At 31.7% G+C, this 25,708-nt stretch overlaps 2 protein-coding genes across 2 annotated transcripts in view; both read left to right on the forward strand.

Annotated features, from left to right (window-relative positions):
• Positions 1-2,140: 2,140 nt before the first annotated feature.
• The window catches only part of LOC139527426 (VWFA and cache domain-containing protein 1-like), a gene marked incomplete in the record, with an annotated part of 392,016 nt that continues 368,448 nt past the window's right edge, over positions 2,141-25,708 (forward strand). The window contains 1 exon segment of the mRNA XM_071322885.1: positions 2,141-2,201.
• LOC139527429 (VWFA and cache domain-containing protein 1-like) lies at positions 11,858-25,446 on the forward strand. Its single transcript, XM_071322890.1, has 15 exons — positions 11,858-11,978; positions 12,650-12,714; positions 13,462-13,606; positions 14,830-15,106; positions 16,858-16,969; positions 18,334-18,514; positions 19,143-19,279; positions 19,942-20,108; positions 20,750-20,860; positions 21,527-21,628; positions 22,225-22,327; positions 23,531-23,626; positions 23,980-24,114; positions 24,720-24,820; positions 25,257-25,446. Exons 2-15 carry the CDS (start codon positions 12,679-12,681, stop codon positions 25,429-25,431), a joined length of 1,878 nt encoding a protein of 625 aa, XP_071178991.1. The 5' UTR covers positions 11,858-11,978; positions 12,650-12,678; the 3' UTR covers positions 25,432-25,446.

The raw sequence follows: 25,708 nt of genomic DNA on the forward strand, positions 1-25,708 counted from the left end.
CAAATGTTGTTTTCTTTTGGTTTGTCTTCCTCCGTCTAGCAGTAAAACCCTTGCAAAAGTGTGATATCCGTTTGCTGTGCGGGATGTACAAATTTGCAGTTACGTCCGATAAGTTAAATCCGATGCCTCGTGTAAAGAGAGTGTCACGCTCTTTGCACGTTAAGAACCCTTGAGGTGTCCGTAAGTGACCTGTTGCAAGGCTTAATTATGTCCCTATCCAATATTTCCTCATTTCCCGTTGCAGTCTAAATTTCTCCGACTTTAATCCCGGACACCTCTATTACAAAAACCTACCTTTTGTATTTATTGTTAAGTTGTTCTTGTCCAAAATATGCATGAAGTATTTGCCACTGGACGTTAAACAAAGAAGAATGAGTCTGTTCGTTTGATGTGTTTGAGTTTTTGATTTTAACCATTTGAAAAAGACTGTTTGAACTTTCCTTGGAAGGTTTTCTATGGAATTTAGCAGACGACACAACTTTTAAAATGGCATTGCTTTACTTTAAAATAGTGTTCATGTATAATATAAAATATGATATCTTTTCTGCCCCATCATAATCTGCAATTTTATATTATCTCTTGGCTAAAATTGAAAGTTCGTGATTTCGAAGACGACCCTGACTGGTGACCTTAACGGGAAATACTTTTATAATCAAACACTTTCGGAAAACTTCCTAACCGTAACATACAAATAATGTATATGCAAATGTACCCGCTACATGAATAGTTAAATCACACTTCAGTGAGCAGATATTCAGAATACATTAATATGTAATAAAAATTTAAATGTTTACAAAAATCACTTTATATGTATTGTAAACTTAAAACGCAAAGGTAAGAAGTAAATAACTTTTGTAAATATCTTCTAATTCTATATCAAATAACAAATAACAAATAACAAATAACAAATAACAAATAACAAATGACTATTTCATGATGACTGGCAACAAACATTTTAAGAGTTTGTTTGTGCTTTTGTGGTCTTGCACGTAAATTGTATTACCAACCGGTCATTTTTTGTTGTTGTTGTGTATATGTACATTGTTTCCCATTTGTCATTTCGGGGTCTTTTACAGCTATAAACTATGTGTATGGGTTTTGCTCAATTTTGAAGGCCGTATGGTGACCTAAAGTTCTTAATTTCTATGTCATTTGGTCTTATTTTGGAGCGTAGTCTCATTGGCAATCATTCCATATATTCTTATTTAATGTCCCACCTTAGGAAAACGATAACCAAAAACGACAAGCATGTTCCATGTATCTTGTTTAATAAATGCATCCAAAAAATAATAAAACAAAACTATAAGAAATATAAATCGATACATTGTATCATCATTTCATACGAATTTTCACCAGAAACCATGAAATTAACTTTCGGGGTGACATGAGACAACTTGTGACGGTCATTCTACTCGATATAAACACAAGTATAAGTATATAGATTAGCAAAATGAATCGTATAATAACGATTTTTCTAGGTCCGTTTGATTTAGTGTCATATATATTTTTTAAAGGTAAAGTATCATTTCGCTTTATCATTTCGCTTGTATGAAGTTTTAATGAAATGGGTTTTCTCTAAGGCTTCCTGTTTTCCAATCTCTTGCATAGGTTCAAAATAACGGATAAGCGGATTTATACAAGTTTAAAAAACATTTATTTGGAAGCCATAAAATAGATATACATAAGCCATTATGACCTTCTTTTGACAAAATTTAACTTAACTGGCTGATAATATCGAAATAATGTTTCTGTTATATATTATATACATGTATGAAACAAAACAAGGATATTCTAATTTTGTTTGTATAAATCGTTGATTAGGCCTCTTTTCGGAAAAAAGTATTACATTTTTATTTATAATATGAACGTCTGCATTCGTAATAGTAAAACGGTTGACTACAGAATAATAACATTCTAAATTTAGATCGGGTATTCCCAACATCAGTTCCTCGATTTGTGGAAAGAGACAAATTAATAGCGCGAGACGTTCGTTGCAAGGACAAAAACTGTGTCAAAATAGACCATGCATAGTCATCCATCTTTACGTAGGTGTGATGTTTTGTTGCTTTATTAAACTTTATTAAATAACTTTTACTTAAATTACTGTATTTGTGGTGTCTATTACTGCATTTATGTTGTGTAAATACCCACACCTTTTCAACCGTTAAAAGGTGAGGATAACAACAGTTACACCAAATGAGGTAAAGTAATTTTTTTAAACTTAGCTGCAATTCTTATTTCTTGTGTACATTTTCTTTTAAGATTTAGGTGCTGAGAAAATGACTACTAAACAAAACAGAGGTGATCCATGTTTCTATTTTACTTTTAGTTTTCAAAGTTGATGGTCTATTGTTTGAACTTCTGTGTCCCGGGTTTGTCTTTTGCTCATTTATTGTCCTACTATAGTCTGAGTGTTGACTTTCTTTGTAAACGTGTGGTTTTGCAGTGTCGCATGCCCACCGATGTCCAGATATTGTGCGAGAGAATACTTTAAGAATAGACGATGCGACAAGACACAGCAAAAAATGATTGTTTCTGAATGGAGAATTGAACTTGATATCAAAGAATACAAAACTGGCTTTTTTTTTGTAGATAAAACTAGATAGCTGACTTGGTTTACATTAAAGTAAGGTCACTAATTTCCCGATATCAAATAATTTTAAAAAAATAATAATAATGTATTGCCATATGACCTTGAACATTGAAGGTTTAAACTTGCATTAAGTCATGTTCAGACCCTTTAACAGAAAATAAAGGAATATGGAGTAAATGTTCACGAAACCTAATCACACACAAAGTCAATGCATAGAAAAAATACTAATGACCAATGGTCAAAGTTGCTGGAGTGTTCTTCAACAATAAAAGAATCATTAATACCAAGATGGTCCCTAGTGTCGACTTAAGCAGTACTAGTACTTAAAGTATAATACTGCAATGTCACTATATTTAAATCTAGTCATAAAAAAATCATCAAAGTCTAAGCACAGTCAATACAAGACGAAAACAGACAGTCATGCAAATCCGGTATTAATGATTATGAGAACTACGATTTTTGCTTTATTCTACATATCGGTCTTTTAATGTTGTCCATAAAACGTAAAAGTCTTAAATTATAATGAATCTATGTTTTTGCTTTGAGACCAGAATTTTGTGGAGAAAACATAGCTAAAACTTAATTGCGTTTCAATGTCAAAAAGCGTCCGGGAAACGCTCAGAATGCACGATTTTGCGTTATTTTTCTCAGAGCTTCTGGGGGCCTTGAGCGGCCCCAAGACCCCTCGCCAAAAAAAATTCGCCTCGCTCCGCTCGGTGAATATATTTTGCCTCACGATAAGAAGAGGCTAGTTACGGCCCTGGTTATATATAGATTTGTAAATTTAAGTATTGGCACTCGAAAATGTTGTTTTAATGATTCACCCAGGTCACACTTTCCACGATCACAGTGGAGAATTTTTACAGTGGTTAATTTTGTAAAACATAATCTTATTTTTTGGCAAACTTTACGATCGATGTTATCGAATACCGACAATTAGGCTTGCTACCAAGAACCGGTCTGACCTAAAATTCCAAGATAAAATTATCAAATCTTAAAATTGAGAAGATGTGGTATCACAGCAAAGGACAAAACTCTCTCCAAGATACCTAGTGATACTGTTACAGAAATTATCAACTATATTAGTGAACGTACGGCCCCCAACAATAAGTAATGCCCATACCGAAGAGTCAGGTAATACATTAACGCTGTCATATTTGATTCTCGATGATAAACACAAGTAAATTGATAAATATTAATTGGCTTTCTTGATAGTTATCGCAGTATACAAAACACAAGATGGAAAACCAATACAAGACAATGACATTTGAATAATGAGTGAGAAAGAGTCTCTGATAAAAAAGAATCAACAAGAAGGCGTCCAACTACATGCAAATAATGCATAAACATTGTTTTTGGAGAAATATATAATGTTTAAAGGCTTTAGTTTGCCACCTGATGGTCTTCATTATTATGATAATATCTCCATTATTTTAAACTAGTATCCTCCAACAGTTGGCTGAGGCATAAATATATGAGTAAACTCTCGGCTGAAAACATTTAAAGCACGACTCAGTTTGATATGTTGATTTTTAGCTCCTTGCATATTCATGATGTATCTGCCACTGATCAATCAATCGATTGGTATCATGACTGATTAAACATAAAGTTTCAGTAAAAACGGCTTTTATTAACTCGTCTTTTGATAACGCACAATCAGTTCTGTAATTCTTTTAAAAACAACTCATGGTATCAAAATCTACCAGACAAATATTGTCAAATTATGATGTAATCTTGAACTTTGTCATAAATACTGTACAATAGAATTTATGTTGGTGTTATGGTTGGGTTTTTATCCACAAATAGTATAATGTCGTAATCTGAACCCTTTTATGTGACATACAACTTTCATTATAAAAAATTAATAAGTGGATAGTTGATATCTTAAAATTCACGTGTATCACTGCCACATTTTCTAGTCGGGAGCCTCGGCAGTAGTTGTATTCTATTTTTGAATGTTTGTTTCTGTTATACACATTACACAGTCTATTCAATTATAAGCTAGACCTATTTCATAGACACCTCTGGCTGGTTGAATACTTGTTTGTATGTTGCCTTCTAGATTTTATTTGGTTATTTTTGTGGTTAGTTTGCTGTCTCATTGTCGACGTTTAATCCACATCTACTTTAGCCAATGATAAACTAGAGGAAAGAATGGACACAAGACTTTACATTTGCAAAGTTCAAGTAGGAAGCGAAAACAATATAAAGATCGAATTATCAATTATTCTATTTTTAGCCTTTCCTTTAACTATTTGTTATACCACAGTTGGTATAGGTACATTAACATGTATGTATGGGATCAAGGGTACACATTAGACTGCTAAGTATTGTCATAAAATTGAGAATAGTTTTTTTCTTATACCATCACGTCGATTCAGTCTTGTTGAATAACGTTGAATGCAATTTTTCATTGCTTCATCGAATTGACGGTGTACCGTACAGAAAAAAAAAGATCTACTTATTTAACTATTATACCAATAAACTATAAACAAATTTATGAGGGTATATACATACATTTAAAAAAAATAAAATGACTATAACATCATTTAGATGGGAGCCATCTCATTGGCCCTTCTGTAAATAACGTGTGTTGTTTTCAGATATACATTATTTGAATCTTATATTATGTGCATATGTTGTTCTTAGTGAGCTATAACCTTTGCATAATGAAGAAAGGCATTCCAAAGTGTTTGATAAAAGATCCCCGTCGTTGAAAGGTTGCTTAATTTCAACATGTTTTATTAAGATTAATAAAAATCAACAATATATATATATCTTTTTTTTTTGGTTTGCCTACTATAAAACCATAAAATGTTCATTTGTATAGGGGTAAATGGTTTTTAAATTGATTTACGCAGACAAAATAGCTAAATAAATAAATTAAACCGCTTTGAAATAAATTATGGCAAGCCGTTGTGGAATTTATTCCCTATTTATTAATATTGATAAATTATTTATAAATGATTATGAACACGTTTTAAAGCTTGGTAATACAGTGGGAACTTTGTCAAAATATTATAATTCAAAGAAGTTTAAAATAAGATTAAAAAACAACCCGTTAAAGTATGCTTTCAACGATATTCTATTTCATAAGAAAGCACATTGCTATATTGTACACAAACTTTTTGAATTGGAATTGAATTTTAAAAAGGTAAAAAATAAGTTACGATTTTTAGATGTATATGAAAGCGATCGATTCAACATCAATATCCAATCGGCAGTCAGCAGTCAGTTTGATATTCAGATATTTTCAGTCCAACTGTCAGCAGTGAGTTTGATATTCAGATATTTTCAGTCCGACTGTCAGCAGTCAGTTTGATATTAAGATATTCTCAGTACGACTGTCAGTTTGATTTTTAGATGTTCTCAGTCAAGAGTATTCAAAAGCATTTAAAAGATATTTAAACCAGTGAATATGAGTAAAATGGTATATATGGAATCATCTTGTAACAAGTAATTGTAATTTCTCGTTGTCTTCGTAATCTTAACCCTGAAATAAATCAGATAGTTCCAATTCAGAAGCCTGTTGGCGTTGGTTTATGTATGTCATGTTTGTTTTTTGTTAACTGTTTTCTTTTAAATTAGGTCGCTAGTTTTTTTCATTTGAATTATTTCATATTTGTCATATCGGGGCCTTCTATGTCAGACAGTATGGTATAGATTTTTTACATTGACAAAAGGCCGTTTGCTTGTCTACATCGCCTTATTTTAATTTTGTATACTGTCAAAATTTTTAACATATATAAGCTCGTTTCGAAACAGATGGAGTTACATGAAAATTACAAAGCGAAAAAATCACAAACAATAAGTAAGATTTCTCTACAAACTGGTAGAAAGTCACAATTATTGTCCTTCTCTTTTGCAGGAAACAGTTTTAGTTTTTAGTTGCGTTAAATTAACAGTGAACATGTTTCTTATATTGACGTTTCTGATTGGATTGTTTGCATGTTCCACTGTAACTGCAGTTGGCAGTATAGATGGCGCTTTATTAGCAGCTGAACTGAGAAAGATCAAAGAGGGAAATGGTGTAAACTTTTACAGGTAAGGGGAGACAAATAGTCTGAGAAAGATCAAAGAGGGTATTGGTGTAAACTATTTACAGGTAAGGGGAGACAAATAGTCTGAGAAAGATCAAAGAGGGTATTGGTGTAAACTATTTACAGGTAAAGGGAGACAAATACATTTTGTAGTCTAAGAAAGATCAAAGAGGGTATTGGTGTAAACTGTTTTCAGGTAAGGGGAGACAAATAGTCTGAGAAACATCAAAGAGGGTATTGGTGAAAACTATTTACAGGTAAGTGGAGACAAATAGTCTGAGAAACATCAAAGACGGTATTGGTGAAAACTATTTACAGATTAGGGAAAAAACAGGATTTTTGAGAGGTCAAATAGGTTATTGGTGTTAACTATGTACAGCTAAGGGAAGACACATGTTTTTTTCTCCTTTGAAACAATTAAAACATTTCAAAATGTTAAGTTTTGTTAATGAAATATGTTCGAATGTACAAATAGGGCCTTCTATGTCAGACTGCAATTTAGATATAGTACAACACAATGGACTTTACAGTAAAGACTTGCTAATTTATTTTTGTCTTAAACAATTTGACGAACTAAAGGGATCAACTCAAATAAACGCCTGTTAAACAATGTTGTATCTATTATAACCGTGGCAAATACAGTAAGTTTGTTTTGAAACAAGACATGGAAAATTATAAGTAATGGTTTAATTGCCGTGTATCATTATATGTTTTTTTTTGTTTTTTTTTTTGTGCGTACATCTTTCCTTTGGGTTTCTCGTTTCAGTTGTTTAACAGATTGTCCTTTTATAACCCTTTATAGCTTATACCCGGTGTAGGAATTTCTCATTACTCAAGGTCGTAAAGTGAACTAAAGTTGCTTACATTTACATTATTCCTCAACTGACAATCGTACCACACACATATATTATACAGTCTTTTATCATGATTTGCTTCGTATATGGATGACATTATAATGAACTGTATTTCCAACTGTAATGGACCAGCCTAACTGCAGGCTAAATTATGATTAGAGAAATGGTTAAACTTTTATATTTGCCTCATCAGAGTTTTAAAAGAAGGGTGGACATTTGGAGGATGAGTTTTTCATTAATGTACAAAAAAATCACAAGGGGTTATAAAAAGTCAGGATTATAGTTATTTGAACTGTGAAATAGGCAAGACATTACTCCTTTAACACAATGACGGTTTCTTATTAGCTAAAACAAAACGTTATATAATGCAAATGTGATAAAATAATCATTTGTAAAGTAATTTCTTTTTATATCAGGAGCAATTTAACAGTTTTCCTTATGAGACAAAATCAGACACCGGAAACCAGTTGTTACAACGGGTAAGAAGGCATTAAGAGTTAATGATTTATTCACAATCAAAAACGGTTTCAAGATTTTTATATGATGAATTATCGATTATGCAGATGTATTTGCTTAATTGACGAGCATACCATACGTTCTTCCAAAATAACATACATTGTATTACATTTACAAACAATATATTGGTTAAAGATTGCGTCGGTGCTGACATTACACATCAAATATTTATACGACACATTATTATGATGTCCTTTGTATATTACAATACGGTATACTCCTGCTTGTTCATTGTTGAATATCGTGTGTTGGTCTATTATAGCTGTTCGTATCATTGTCCATGGTATCTATATTTGTCCGATGCACCGCGATATTTACACATACAAAAAAGACTGGTACGGGTACTATGTTTTATACACAGTTTATGTTATATTTCCCAGGTTGATATTGATATTTCTGAGTTTCAATTTGGAAATTAGATATTTTGTTATCTTTCAATCCAAGGATGAAATACGTCCATACTTACTTCGTATAAATCGTACCGGTATTGTCAATGCATTGGCAACAGTGATACACGTAATCAATCAATCAATCTGTATAATTATAACACTATATTTTATCTCAGATTCAGTCCAGTCTCGATGTATCGTTAACACAATTGAACAAAGTATTGACCGATGTAAAAGATCAAATAGTGAGCGTTAATACGGATACCGATAGTTCTAGTCTTCCAAGATGTTGTGATATATCAGAAGACCAGCTTACCTACATACCAAAGTTCCAAACAAAGGTAAAACAATGAATAAATTATTTAAAGTAGAACTTTCAAAAAAAGCTAACTAACACAGAATTCTGCTCAAACCCTTTAAAACTCTTTTTCTCTTCCTGTACTCACACAGCACGAAAATGTTAAAACAATGAGGAACATACTAAAATGTTTTATAGCCATTGTTATGTTATATAATGATCGTATTTGATACGTTTACTTAGATAAGTTTTTTAGCCCAACATCTAACAAAAATCATTTAAAAAATAAAGTCTATTTTGTTCTAAACAAAATTTTAACTTAAAATGAGAAAAATCACAAAAATACTGAATTCAAAACGGTCCCTAATAAAATGGAAAAATAAAAAAGCTCAAACACATCAAACAAATGGATAACAACTGTAACCCGATGTTTGCCGATTTATATTTAAGGTAGACGTCCGTTCAGCGTGTGTAACAACTTCGCCTATTGTAATGGACGACTTAAAATATCCGACAGATCAGATCAGTGCAACCATGAAAAACAATTACGACTTAAACAAGAACGTTTTATGGCAGCATTACAGTACAACAGAAGGAGTATCTGTTATTTATCCTGCAACTAATTGGGAAAATTGTCAAAACTTTGATCCTAGATACACGCAAGTTTGAATAGAATTGTTATATCTGTAATTAAGTATTTTAACATACAAATTAGAACATTAAAGTATGCTCTCAATATAATTAATTCAAGTCAACATTAGTTTAGCAATAACATTGAGAAAGGAAATGGGGAATGTGTGAAAGCGATAACAACCCGACCATAGCGCAGACAACAGCTGGATCCTTTATTTTGTTTATTATGAAGAGACAAATCAAGCTAGCAAACAAAAAAAACAAGGAATCATTAGAACTCCTATTCAAAATAGAGCTAAGAAGTGTGATATCATGAACAATTTCTCACACAATACAATCAGGTATTAGTATAGAATAATACGGAGTTGAGAGATTTAATCTAAATGCAATATCTAGAAGAGATAAAATGACATGGATGATGGCAAAAATATATACGGTGTTATACATGTGTAAGAATTTTTATTTACAATTCTGTCATGACAGGTCTTCATATGCCTCAGCAGCTTCCCCTACAAATAAGGATGTTGTCCTTGTAATAGTCACCAGTTCCTCCATGAAACAACCATCTGGTATAACAGCCAAAACAAAAATGGTCATTGTTAAAGAGGCAGCAAATAACGTCATTCAAACGCTTAAACCGAACGACAGAGTAAGTATGCATATGTACATGTCTGTAAAACAAGAGTTACAGTACTAGTCAGTTAATTCGTCGTTTCAGAATCTTATGCATTCTGGATAATATTTTCAAAATGTGTATACCAAAACGTTGTGATTGGTTAAAATAGGTACTACATAGTATAAATTCAACCAATGATGTGAAGTAATTTTCATTTTGGAGTACGAACGATGAAAATAACCATATTCCTTTAGATTATAAAGAGGCGAATATCATTAGATGCTTTGGGAAACCAGAATTAATAACCATATTGCAGCACCTGCTTGTACTCAGTCATTGTTGGCAGTCTAATGATATTTGTTCATATATTTGTCTATTTTTTGGGTCAGGGGATTAAATGCTCTGTCCTGAATATACTCATGCTATTACGTAATAATAATGAGATGAAGAAATCGATAAAAGTGCTATTTCGTTTTAATTTGGGTTTATATGACTTTTGTGTTTGTGTTTTATTTTTGTGTCATCATCGATCTCGTACACAACATTCATTCTTTTCTAAGAGAGCAACACTCAGTCATTCTCTGAATTGTTTTCAACTGTTTAAGTACTTTGACATGTGAACATTTTTTTTACTACTTACATGTTTTACAGGTTGGACTTGTTTCATTTGACAAGGAGGCAAAAACACCATCGATGCCGTCAACCAGTCATTCATGTTATGAAAACGATTTAGCATTTGCAACGAAGGAAAATACAGATGAATTGAAGCAGCATATCTTTACATTAAACACTGGTACCACAGGAGATTCAAACTATGAAAAGGCCCTGTTAGCGGCTTTCAATTACTTCCATTCATCAAACGACACTTTGGACAACGATAACAGAGGTATATTATGTATTGTCATATTATAACATAAGCAACACGACGGGTGACACATGTGGAGCAGAATCTGCTTACCCTTCCGGAGCACCTGATATCACCCCTAGTTTTTTGTGGGGTTCGTGTTGTTTATTCTTTAGTTTTCTATGTTGTGTCATGTGTACTATTGTGTGTCTGTTTGTCTTTTTCATTTTTAGCCATGGAGTTGTCAGTTTATTTTCGATTTATGAGTTGGACTGTGCCTTTGGTATCTTTCGTCCCTCTTTTATACAAAAGTACGTCTAATGAACTGTTATTAAAGAAAAAGGGATGAAAGATACCAGTGGAACATTCAAACTCATACATGTAGATCGAAAACAAACTATCAACGTCGTAGATAAAAGGGGAAAAAAGACATACAAATAAAAGTATTAAGACACAACATAGAAAATCAAAGAATAATTAACACGAACCCTCCTGTTTTTGAACAGAGTCGGATATATTTCGGATAAATCTCTTCACTACTTTAAGTGTAAAAAAATACATGTAATTTAGGCTTTCAATTTATTTTTTCAATAGCAAAATCCATTCAAATGTTAGAATAAATAAGACATTTCATGATTTTATATGTGGCGCCATCTGGACCATTATAATTTTGGTTGAAAAGTAAAGAACTAGGTATCTCACCAAATTATGTCAGAAATCAGGCGTTTACAAATTCATACACATTTGTGATGTCTGAAATACATCACTAATGCAGTAATTGGTCATGAATATTTCATAACTTAAATAATTGGACATTTAAAGATCTGTTTTGACAATTTTCTCAACTTCATCGCAGTAAAAAAAAAAAGACATTTAGGGCCAACATTATGAGTGAGTTTACCACCGAAATACAGATTCCTGTTGATGGAATGTGAGAATGTGGCATGTAAGATATACTAATCGCAATTTTAAGCCAAAGCTACAAAATAAAAAAAATACACAATGTAATTATCTGATGGTTAATTGTTAAATAGATATACATTTTAGGACATTTATGATTTCATTTCAGTGAAAGTGATTTTATTCATAACTGATGGAAAATCAACATTGGGAAGAGATCCTGTTCAAGTAATAAGTGAAGAGAATGCCAAATTACATAACAAAATATCAATCTTCACATACCTGATAGGACAAGGTTATTTTTTTTATATATAATTATTCCCTCTTCCACAATTATGTCTCATAATTTGTATTTAAGAAGTATGTTCACAGTTAAGATATATATGATGACCATCATGTATGTGGAAAAAATTATGAAATGGTTTATTATAGCAAGTGCAGTAAAAAGCTGCTAAGTCATATGATGCAATCAACTTGTGTGTAGTCTTGTGTTTCATTTTTACTTTCGTGCTTTGTCTATATGTCATTTTGTTTTTTCTTTGTGGAAATACCGATTTCTTTTATTAGAGTGATTAAGATAAAAAAAAAAAAAAAAGAAAAAAAAAAAAGAAGGTTGACTGCCGACATTTTTAAATATGATGTCTTTTTGTTTTGCTCAAACATTGTTGTCAATATAAAAAAAAAATGACAACAAGAAATTATATACCACTGTCATACAAATAAGAGGTTTGGCTAGCTATAAAGCCAGGTTTAATTCAACATTTTGTACATGAAGAAAAGCATGTACCTAGTTTAAAACATGCCAGTTGTTTTCTAGTCGTTTGATGTGTTTTGGCTTTTGATTTTGCCTATAGATAAAAGCTTTTCTTTGAATTTTCTGTGAAATTCTTTATAAGTTCTTTCCGAAATATTTTAACTGAAAATATGTAGTAATAATATATCAATTTCTTATTTTAAATCCAAAAGATCAGGATGCACAAATATAATTAACAAAAATGGCCAATCAAGATCTTTCAATTGGACCTAAGTCCGTGAGTATCCCATTATTTTTTGTACATACTGAGATCATCAGTCAATGAAGGCGTCGATAAAAAATTCGTTTCAGTAAAATTAGAATTTCACAACCGGTATTCTTAAAATATTTACAATTTCTTATCTCAAATCCGAGAAAAGTCGGATACGTTTTAAACAAATTAAGTGATTGTCTATTATTCAATTACACACTGATGTTACTTATAGTAAGTTGATTTTCAAATATTGAATTAAATGTTTATCTTAGTGTATGTACCACTGTTAGAATAAAAATGCAGTTTGAAAAAGGTTTTGCTTTTTTTTTAAATGTTTTAATTCCGATACATAATCTTGTTACTGTCCCAAGTCGGGCATCTAATTTGCCAATTTAATTATTTTTATATTAATGTGTTTTTATTGATTTTGATCACTTGGTCTATAATTAAAGGCAACAGTAGTATACCGCTGTTCAAAACTCATAAATCCATGGACAAAAAACAAAATCGGGATAACAAACTAAAACCGAGGGAAACGCATTAAATATAAGAGGAGAACAACGACATAACACTAAAATGTAACACACATAGACAAAATCCCACGAAAATAATATATATTACATCAAAACCAAATACATGAATTTGGGATAGACAAGTACCGTGACACGTCTTATCGCAATGTGATAATGGTCTATAAATCAGAAACCGGACACAATTAAGTGATACAGTTTCCTTATTGATATTTTAAAATTATGTAAACAATTCTTTCAGGTTGGTCATTTCGAAGATTTTAACCAGAATAACCAGAAACTTCTTTCCACCAAATTGGCCACATTTTATATGCATCTGCCTACAAGTAGCCAGTCAGATCAATCAACATTCAATGTTCCTTATGTCGATCGGTTCTCAAAAGTTGGTAAGACTTGGTGCAATATTTTGTCAGTATTTGTCACCTTTATTTTAATGTTTCCGTGACATAAATTGACACTATGTCAAGGATATCTGTTGAATTTTACTTTTTCGAAGAAAAAAAATTCTCGAAATCGCATCAATTGCAGTAAAAACTTGAAAAAAGTTATTTCAACCACTGAGTCGACCTATCTGCTGTTGAACTGTTAGTACCAAAATCTACTACAATATCAGTACCCAGTACTTTTGTATAAGCTTGATCATATGGGAACTATTCATTAAAGGTTTACCAATATAAGAAAATATCTTCATCTTAAAAAGCTCAGATTCATTTTGTATTAATGATTGATGGTCTTTTAATGTCTTTAATGTTCACATTGGTTGTTTGTTTCTCGGACATTATTACAGATACATTAATTGATAAATTACGGGACAGTTGATTAAAATTGAACCGATATTTTAAATATTCATTCTAGAGTCATGAACTTAAAAAGAATTTTGTTACACGACTGGTCATTTATTATTTTACAAATCCATAAGAAATATTCACATACTGTTTAGTTCTTTCAAAATATTTAAAACATTCAAAATCTACATTTTTACGTGTGAGTAAATATATGCGTTCATTGCACATATGTTTATTCATTATGACCACTGCTAACGTGTTATCTTACATTCATTATGAATTCTGCTAATAAAATTAACGGTACCAATTTTCTTGCACCAGATGCGCATTTCGACAATACATGTCTCTTCAGTGATGCTCGTGGCCAAAATATTTAGAATCCAAAGCTTATATATAAGATGAAGAGCTATAATCCAAACGTCCAAAAACTGCTAACTTGTTATCGTACATTCATTATTAATACTGCTAACTTGTTATCGTACATTCATTCTGTTGTGTACAGTTTCCTGTAAATGATACTCAATTTCTTCTTCTTTCTTGTCCATTCGTTTTAGATGTGTTTTGTCATTTGATATTGCCATTTGATTATGGACTTTCCGATTGGATTTTCCTCTGAGTTCAGTATTTTTGTGATTTTACTTTTTCCTCCTGTGAGTATGTCTGAAATTGAACCATAAGGAAAGAATGACTTGGATTTTTTCAGCATTAGATTTTACTTAAAAATAGAACATTACTGGAAAAAATCGCACGGTTGCATACATGTACATGTACATAAGAAATAAGTATTGCCTCACCACTGTTTATGTACATTACATATTTTGTAGGTTTGATAACATCATTATGCCGTCCTGTTAACGTCATTAGTTTTCATGGAGTCATGTGTACAGATGTGAAGATAAGTGAACTTTTAACTGAAGTTGAGTACTTTTCGGAAGATGAATATTCATATGCTTTTATGATAGATGGACTTGGGAGAGTTTTGATGCATCCATTGTTGCCAAATGCAGCCTTTGTAAAATCAACCGAAGACCCCGTGTTAGTTGATATTGGTGTATTGGAAAGAGAAGTAGACGCTCAATCTGTTATTGAGTCAATGAAAAGGTGATTTCGTATATAAACAAGTAATGCACGTTATGTCGCAGGGTAATTGTTACAGTTTCTGGCTGTCATCTTGACCATTTATTAAGAGAGTAATTTAATCAATTCAAAAACGATGAAGCGGATTTTCTCCTAAGGTTAAAAATTTTGATAACCTAGAACGATTTTATTTATTCTGCCCCACCAAAGAACATTATTTTTGGATTGTGCGTCCGTTTGTTCGTCTCTCAGTCCACATGTCCCGCTTTAGGTTAACATTATTGGTCAAAGCAGTTTTGGTGAAGTTGACTTCCAATCAACTTGAAACTTTGTAAACTTGTTCCTTATGATATAATTTCCCTAATGTAAAGGCAAATAAGAGGTTTTTTTTAACTACTTTGATGGACCACAAATGATAGTGTGAGTGGGGCATCCATGTACTATGGACAAATTCTTGTCTTAATAATTACTGTTTAAAAAATCATATCATTTTTATTTTAAAATGCATAGAAAATAGTCGGGTTAACGTTTTTAGTCAAGGTAGTTGTTGATGAAGTTGAAGTTCAATCAACTAAAAACTAAGTACACATGTTTTAGATTTTAACGAGAGAAATTTATGTATTACTGAAAAATTATTACACCAGAGTTTTCGATATCACAAACTAGTCAAAACATTTACTAAATTTTATCATCGGTATAAGGACATCATTCGTAAATATAGCTCAACATGCAGACTTCTTATACTTTCAGGTATTTCACATCCAATTTTTTATGGAAATATTCTTTATAAAGCACAAAGGTGTCTGCAGTATTCACCTCAAAAACTAACAAAACCTTTGAATAGACTTATTAAGAAGGGATATAGTTACGATACTGTTGTCAGGTCATTAAAGATTGTATATTTATTGCATTAATATTGATTCACTTATAGGGTCTTTGCATCGGAACTAAACACATTTATTCAAAAACCAGTTGTTGGCATGACACGGGTTATGTTCTTTTCATATATGTTATGATGGTATGATACTAAACCCCTAACGGTAAGGATTGTGCCTGATGTTCATATGATGAAATCATAATCTTTCAGTCAGTTTAATTGAAGTCTGGAGCTGGCATGTCAGTTAACTGCTAGTAGTCTGTTGTTATTTATGTATTATTGTCATTTTGTTTATTTTCTTTGGTTACATCTTCTGAAATCAGACTCGGACTTCTCTTGAACTGAATTTTAATGTGCGTATTGTTATGCGTTTACTTTTCTACATTGGCTAGAGGTATAGGGGAGGGTTGAGATCTCACAAACATGTTTAACCCCGCCGCATTTTTGCGCCTGTCCCAAGTCAGGAGCCTCTGGCCTTTGTTAGTCTTGTATTATTTTAATTTTAGTTTCTTGTGTACAATTTGGAAATTAGTATGGCGTTCATTATCACTGAACTAGTATATATTTGTTTAGGGGCCAGTTGAAGGACGCCCCCGGGTGCGGGAATTTGTCGCTACATTGAAGACCTGTTGGTGACCTTCTGCTGTTATTTTTTTCTATGGTCGGGTTGTTGTCTCTTTGGCACATTCCCCATTTCCATACTCAATTTTATTCCTATGATATGATCTTTCGATTTATGTCAAATGAGATTTGATCCTAATTTCATAGTTCGTTGAACATAGAAAAATTAGACGGTTCTTCTATTTTCTTGGTTATCAAATGTTCGCTTTTAGTTGTTCTTGAATAACTTATTACGTATTGCATTTATATAATGTTGTTTTCTTTTTTTATTTTTTAGTGGTGGTATGGGAAAGAAAACATTAACGAAGTTTTTTACGAAACCACGTGGTAAACTTGTGAATGATGGTAGCAGAGATGATAGTCTTACAGCATATTTCTATTGGGGTTCAGTAAGTATTTACAAATCATTCTTACCGTTTCTATACATTTTATTTATTCAAAAGTCATTCATGAAAATCATATAAAGTTGGATCTTCGCTGTTTAATTCTGTATATGTTATAGTTATAGGAAATTAAAACTTTATATCTGATCGCTTATCGAACAGCATTATAAGGTACGGAGATTTGGGACGAATGCAGATACAATAACTATCCACCAGTTTTTAATTTAAGCAACTGTATAAGGCCTGAAAAAATGTGTAAAATTAACAATGTGATCAGCATTAAAGGCCCGGCATGCTAAAGTATGGAACAATTCAAACGATAAACATGATAAACGAAAAACACATATGACAGACATCACAAACAAAAATAACTCTGAACTAATGGCCCTTTGCTGTAGACAATCAAACGTATAGAATTTACTAGTTAAACAAAATTTTAAGCGCCCATCTCTCCCCCAAACCTTGGACAATGTTGTAACAACGTTCGATCAACCTGTTAAAATCATTTGACAAGACAAGACAAGACAAGACAAGTTAATACACTCAGGCACATTGTGTGCAACAAGAGCAACAAAATGTAGTATACAAAATAATACGTTGGTCAATAAATGTTACAAATAAAAAATAACAATAATGACTGTAGCAGCTTAACACATCAGAATGCCTTAGAGAATACTTAAACGTATATACACTTTTAGTTAACACTCATTGGAAGCGTTTAAATCAAAGTTATTGAAAATGGAAGCAAAATAAAAGCAACGTTAATGAACGTAAAAATACAGGTTTACCTAAACTAGAAAATCGTTGCATGAATAGCTGATCTTCACTACAGTATGAATAATTTGATAAAAATGAACTGACTATTGAGATGTACGCATGACGTCGACTGACTGATTGTTAGAACGATCATGTAAAAGTTGTCTTAACCAGACAAAGAAAACAGAAATGTGATACTGACATAGAAATTTAATAACAGGAAACAATTATAAAAGAATTCCTATTAAATGAGGAATAAACACTACACTTAATGCTGTGTTTTCATTCAAACGTCTAATTTGGTTTGAACTGGTTGATTCAATACGATGAATAGTGTGATATTTTATAAAAGATTAAACATTTACTTATTTCTTTTCATTTTATATTTGTAAACCTAGGATACAAGTGAGATGTTTAGCTAGCTTTAAACAAGTGTTAGACCACTATTTTCCACATAATAATATGACTGTCCCATGTTCGGAATACAATAGTTGTTTTCCGTTCGTTTAATGTGTTTGAGCTTTTGATTTAGCTATTTGAATTTTTTCTAATATATATTCTTGTTTTTATTCATCCATTTCATATGCAATACTACTTTCTTGTCTTATCTTTAGATACCTCAGAGTAATCTTTCCTTGTGTGTTGTTCTTGTGGACGAGTCTTATTCAGAAATAGACGAAAGTCAATTCCAGCTCAGCGATGTAGATTTACAAAATGTATTTATGTACCACAATAGGAGCCTTTTGAAGGACTCCTTTTCTGATTGCAAATTTTATTCAAGACGAGTAACATCAGGTATGTAAAGTGTTTTTTTTATTTGTACAAAAATCAATCAGTTCTCGTTTCAATTGTTTTAAATTACTTTTCTTATTTCGGGTCGTTGCATAGTTTGCTTTACGTAAATAAATATGATATGCACATTGTTAAAGGTCGTTCGGTGACCTATAATTGCTTACTTCTTGTCGTTTGATTTCTGATGACAAATTGTCTTATTGTTTATCATACCACATCTTCTCAATTTTTGTCAAAACAAAATATGTAACATATGCGTACACTAATGTTCAACTGATATTTTTAGAGAAGTTTACTTTACACAACGTAGCTATTTGAATAACTACAACACTCATTATATTTCTATAAACTTGAGAATGGAAATGGGGAATGTGTCAAAGAGACAACAACCCGATCAGCAAGAGACTCCCTATGTCAATATAATGAATATGTTCTACTTTTTTTTAGATCGAAGTAGTGTAAACAAAGTTCCCAGTCTCCGTTTAAAAACAAATCATATAACAAAAGCGAACACTAGTATTAAGGTGAAATTTTCAGAAAAATTTACATTTCACAAGGTAGCTATTTAACTAACTACAAAACTCGTTACATTTTTATATACGTCAATATAAAGATATCTTCTACGTTTTAGATCGAAGTAGTGTGAAATTTTCCCAGTCTGCATTTCAAAACCCTTTTCAGTACTTAGACCGCGATGAGACGGCTGAAGATGTCACAAATTATGGCAATTATCTTACAAGGCAAAAATTAACAAATCCTGGATTTAAGGTGAGATAATCATAATAGTAGTTCTACATAATAATTATTGAAAAACTGGTCAAATATGGACTACCCAAAGAACAGTGGTATTAACAGGCATATTTGATCATAGATTTTTCATATTTAAGGTTGAATTAGAGCGTTTATAATTACCAAGTCAGTCAAAATATTTTACACTACCAATTGAATCGAATGAAGTAGATACTTCAGTGTTTAAAAAATGTAAAAATGATCTTACATCAAACTACCCCTGATGTTGGTAATGTTCGTATTTTCTATGTTGTAAAAGCATCGAAGCGTCTTTATTGATTTAAATTCACGGTGTTGTATACTGTTGGTTTAAAGATAATTATTTTGAAAATTGAAAAAAAAACGATTAAGAATATAGATTGAAAATTACAACTTTTCATAACAATCATTTAATGAGGTTTAATCCACCATTTTCTGCTTAAGAAAAATGTCTGTATCAAGTCAGGAATATGACAGTTGTTATCCATTCGTTTGATATTTATGAACTTTTGATTTTGCCAATTGATTATGGACCTTCCGTTTTGAATTTGCCTCAAAGTTTAGTATTTTTGTGATTTTACTTTTTACTTTTGCCTTCAACATGTTCAACGTGAAGGAAATTTTAAACATCAATATAACTAGTTTACATCTAATTTTGGTAGTCAACATTACGATCAGCTGTATGGGCTACATATGAAGCTGAGCAGTATTGGAAATCTCATCCTGCTAGATTTGTGTCATGGAGATACATCGGAACAAAAGCAGGAATGATAAGAATTTATCCTGGAGTTTCATTGCAGAAACCTTATGATCACGAAAAGAGAGCATGGTAAGAAATGGATAAGTTTTCCATTTATTAGTGACTTTACATGTAATTCATATAATAACATTTTGTAATGAAAAAGTTTCAGGCAATGAACATGATGTAATGGGCCTAACATCCTTTTTTTTCTTATAACTTGGTTTTTACTGATATTTAAAAAATGAAAACTACTCGTTTTCAATTTAATACGTCCGAAGCGCTCATCTGGATTTACCTTCATCAGGAACGGCCATAGTCATATTGTCATATGCCAGGGTATAAATAACCTGCATTTAAACAGCTAAAGGTCACTATATGGCCTTCAACAATAAGCAAATCCTATTCATCATAGTAAGCTTTACACGTGGCAATGTTTTTCAAAGTAACTTATGGAAAAAAAAATTGTAAGTTTATTTTGTAGTTCCAAAAAAATACTGGAATAAAAATACTTATAAGCGATAGAATTGTTCATAAAAAGTATGAGTTTCACACTATGATAATACGTTTTCAGCCTACTTGTATTTTCCACAATTAATTCTATGACAAACAATAAAATATTTCACGATCATGATTTAAAAGTATTCATAAGTTTCAAGTAAAAGGAAAACATGATTTTCCACTGATTTGCTTCACACGCATATCGTGTACATCACATGTTTTATTTATAGGTGGCGTCAGGCCATGGCACATCCCAATAAAATGTTTTTAACTACTCCTTATGTTGATTCGTGGGGATCTGGAATAGTCTTGTCTCTCGTGCACACTATATACAAGAAAGGGTAAGTCGTGTATGTTGTAAATAACTAAAGATATTAAAGATATGAATAAAGGCAACAGAAATATACCGCTGTTCAAAAGTCATACATTAGTTGAGAGAAAACAAATCCGGGTTACACACTTACATCAAGGGGAATACGTCAGTTATAAGAGAAAAACAACTAAACAGCAAAACACTGAAGTGCAACAAAAAGAAACGCCAACATCCATATGAGTATCATCATATACCGCTGGTCTGTCGCTTTACGAAACACTGCATTTTTATCTCAATTTTCAATATAATGGGTAAAAGTCTCTGTACCAAAAAGAGAATATTTCCAATTCGTGTATTTGACTAGGTTTTACTCTTGTCGGAATAGAACAAATTTATCTTCAACCGGACAATGAATTTTCGTAATTTTGTCTTATTGAATTTGGCTGATCTTCATTATTTGCTATTCTTAAACTGGTTTGTTTTAAGAACAGAAAAGACATTGCTTTTAATATGAATTACATGCATGTCTCCGGGTACATTTTATTCATATGATTTCAAGGTTGTTTCTGATTGACAACTTTTATTTATTTTACATTGCAATCATATAAGTTAGTTCAATTTATAAACACACATATTCAGTACTGTTGTAACATGCACCTTTTTTGCGCTATTAACTTTTGATATCTTATTGCAGTTCGACCACAGTAACTGCTGCTGTTGGTGCTGATTTTCCACTGGAATACTTCAATTGGTTGTTTAGTAATGTTTATCCTACTTGTAATGACGTATCTTACTGGTACGTTTTTTTGCTTCATCTATTTTTCAGGCTAGCATCATACGTGTAGCTTGTGCATTGCAATTATTAGTCAATCAGATAGAGTTAGACTATTTGCTTTTTGATATTAAGTTTTTTTTATTGTTTCGATTCGAATTTTGTTTTATCCATTTTCATTATACAGTTTTGTGCCTTTCTGGATTGAGTTGCTTTGCATTGATCGAAAAATATTTTAAATAGATTAATGGCCAATACAAACAAAAGGATGATTATAAATCATTTTAGTTACCTCTGAACAGAAATGTGATATAGGTTTTTAAATACTTTCTTTTCAAAGAGGTTAAAACTAAATTTCACAAATGTTTAGATGGTTTTGAATGTCACAAATTAATTTTAAAAACATGAACTCAGAAAAAACGAATCTTTTACTTCTTGTGAGAATTTAAAAGCGAAGCCATCATCGCAAGCTTTATGTTCATAAGTAGTCTTGGAACATCGAAGGTACAGTTGTCCTCTGAATGTCTGCTTTAACTGATACTTATTTTTACCAATCTGCGTAAAAATAACACACTCTGTTTCTGGGCTTATATTTATCTTATACATTTTCTTTTTTCCAGGTGCATTATTGTTGACGACAGTGGGTTCATTGTAATGCATCCACGACTTAAAGAAACAACAATTGAATCTGGCTTCAAAGAACCAAAACATATTACTATTGAGGTTTGTCACAAAAGAGGGACGAAAGATACCAAAGGGACAGTCAAACTCATAAATCTAAAACAAACTGACAACGCCATGGCTAAAAATGAAAAGGACAAACAAACAACAGCACACACGACACAACATAGAAAACTAAAGAATAAACAACTCGAACCCCACCAAAAAACTAGGGGTGATCTCAGGTGCTCCTGAAGGGTAAGCAGACCCTGCTCCACATGTGGCACCCGTCGTGTTGCTTATGTGATATAATAACGTGTCGGTGCCTTAAACAAATCATATTTAAAAACTTTATTTTCACTATCAAAATTTTATATTTTCCTTTTTGTGCGTCTAACTCTTCTTAACAGACGTTTTTTTAACATAGTCTTCTAAAACAATTACCGAGAAAAAAAAGAAGAAGTTTCTTTCCCTCCCTTACTTCAAATATATCCAAACTTCAATTTTTTATTCCTAAAATGTGTATATTCCTGCTATCAATTAACGCCAAGAAAAACAGCATAATTCCTGTGTCATTTGATCGCATGTGGAAAATTGTCTCATTGACAGTCAACTTCTTTTTTTATATATACCTAACCCCTATGGAGTGCAAACATTTGTATATACCAGATGAAAGATGGGCTGCTTCTGAACAGAACATAACACTTGTTTAAATTTCTGGGTCTCTTTTCTGGGTTCATTATCATTAGAACAAGCATGTAAAATTTTAAATCCTGGATGGTAAAAACATCTGCAGTTATTTCATCACGAGCCTTGTGACAATAAAGGGCACATCAACATAGGCTCAAATTCGACTGGGGTAGCTTATCATAATTAAAACATGAATTTAATCTCATATTCAATTTGTCAATTTTTTAACAAATTCATTTATTGATATGTTAAAAGCACTTTTGATATTAAAAGGAATCCTGACTTCAGATATTTATAGTATAATTTTTTGACAGCTATGTACTCTGAATGATATCTAAGTAAAAACAAGACAAAAAAAGAGTCAAATGCATAAATGCGAGTTATGTCATCGCTTTCATCAAGTTCATGTTACTTCTTCTGTTTATCTTTGTTTGTGCATAGAATTGAAGTATTTTTCTTTGTGTTATGCTGTTTTGATCCATCATTGAAAGTACTTATCTGCATGCTGTGCAATTTCAATATCAGTGTGAAATATATTGTTTTATATTTGTTCTCCTAATGCTGTTAATTTTTTAGGAACCAGGTATTGCAAAAATTCTTAAACGGGAAGGTGTACTTAACTCGAAAGAGTGCCAAGATTTTTCCAAGAATACAAATTTAAGGTCCTTTCGGGTGAGTTTTAAGTATGTAAAGATGATATAACTTCACCATAAAGTAATTATAAAAGATGATTATCAATGGGTAACATCTGTTTGTTTTACTTCTAGGTATAAAAATGTTTCATTTAATTTTTTATTAGCTTTACAACTTCGAACATGGATTGTATGGTATTTTTATCGATATTTAGTTGAAACTTCGTCGAAAAAAAAGAAGTAACTTAAATAGAATGTGTTTGATGAGTTTAAAGTTGCTTGTATCAGTTATGACGAGTGTACAATTATCTAATTATCTACTTCATTGGACAAATCCGGCCTTAATATATTCAATATCTTAATTTAAAACACGTTCTTTAACTTTTTTATTAGATGACAATGCCAGTTAACAAATTAGGAGGACTCGATTTCAGAGACACTGATGAAGCATTTGAAATACGACCTATTGCAGAAACTAATGTGTTTATCATAAGGAGACAGACAATACCATCTACCGACTGTAAATGTGTGAGTACCACTTATCTTCATTACAATATACGTATTGCATTCTGATCGCTTCAATAGATGTTAATAATTTTGATTCAGTTCTCTTGAGAGGTACTTCTATGAGAAACATCAAAGAGCTTGTAAATAATGGATACTTTCTACTGCTTGAAAAGACGAACAGCACAAAACACACACTCGTGTGTTGACTGCTGATAGAAAATATGATGGTAAATTACATAGAGCTCTTTTAGAATTGTCTTAACTGATTTCGAAGTGTCAATAAAACGTATGGAGTGCGTAAAACGTGACGTTAATACTTGATGAGTGGTTTGTTATTTTTGTGAGTGTCTATAATGAATTGATATCAACATGATAAAGCAATGATTAATTGAAAAGAAAACTATTCAATTACTAGTAATATAAATATCAATTCTATCTTTTTACGATAGTGTATTATCGATGAAAGTAATATCACAAATAACTGCTTTTTTAGACTGACTTGCAGACACTAGTGAATTCTATTTTTTCAAATAACACATCGGGACTAATTTCATTTGCTGTAATATTCTTACATGATATATTTAAACTTCTAATTCATCTTTGAATTCTTTTGTGTTATCTTGCAGGACTCTACATCACCTGATATCGTAGAATGCAATAACCAGTGTGAATGTTTATGTCACAGTCCAATAATTTATGATGTATGTTCTAACAAATATCATACAGGGTAAGTATGTGAACAACTAAAGTCTTTGCTAATTGTTGAAGGACTTACGGTGATCTTAAGTTGTTGTTCTATGTCCTATTGAGAGCTTTCTCATTGTCAATCATACCACATCTTCTTTAAATATGATACAGACTTTCAATTTGAAAGTAATGCCTCAGTTATAATTTTATATTTGTTATGAATGGCTGCTTCTTATTTGGATACTGTTTTTTTTAATTCTACCTTGAAATGGCAAATGTAAAGCTGAAAGTGTGAAGTCAGGAATATGTGAAAGACGTTTTCTATCCATGTGATGTGTTTAAGCTTTTGATTTTGCTATTTTAGAAAAGGGCTAAATAAACTCAGAATACGCAAATGATAAAATGAATAATTTGGATACTCAATGCATACCACTAAGTAAAACAATAGTTAAACAGGTGTTATTTTGTTTCAATAGGTCTGCTAGTCCTCCATGTAGTGCCCGATTACCAGATACATCAGGTGTAAGTCAGCCAGATGATACACAAGGTCTTAGTACATGTTATGTTCCGAAATGTCATCAAAAAGCAACAAAGACGTATGTGTTAAAAAATAAGTTCGAAAAACTTTATGTCATGGATTGTTCGCCTTAGGTTTAAAAAAAGTAAACAAATGACGGCTAAAGTGTAGAAATTCATTTTCACTTCACATTTATTTCATAGTGTTTAGTCTTAAGATAGATATAAAAAAAGTCCATTAGAATAGAATACAAATGAATAGTAAACAGAATATTAAGATGGAATTTTTTGTCCATACGGAGGGGTTAAAAAAAACTAACATAACTTGGTAACTTACTGGGTTCGTCAGAAAATATCGAAAATGAAGAAACTAAAAAAAGAAAGGCTTTGGAATAACCCACTTGCGTGTCGC

This window comes from Mytilus edulis, chromosome 6 (assembly GCF_963676685.1).
Source record: "Mytilus edulis chromosome 6, xbMytEdul2.2, whole genome shotgun sequence".
NCBI lineage: Eukaryota > Metazoa > Mollusca > Bivalvia > Mytilida > Mytilidae > Mytilus > Mytilus edulis.

Excerpts from the sequence above, each read along its gene's own strand:
- LOC139527429 (XM_071322890.1), top strand. The coding sequence starts at position 12,679 with ATGGCCAATCAAGATCTTTCAATTGGACCTAAGTCC. Across the intron at positions 19,280-19,941 it reads TAACAAATCCTGGATTTAAG|TCAACATTACGATCAGCTGT; the intron begins GTGAGATAATCA and ends TAATTTTGGTAG. Across the intron at positions 23,627-23,979 it reads CAAATTTAAGGTCCTTTCGG|ATGACAATGCCAGTTAACAA; the intron begins GTGAGTTTTAAG and ends CTTTTTTATTAG.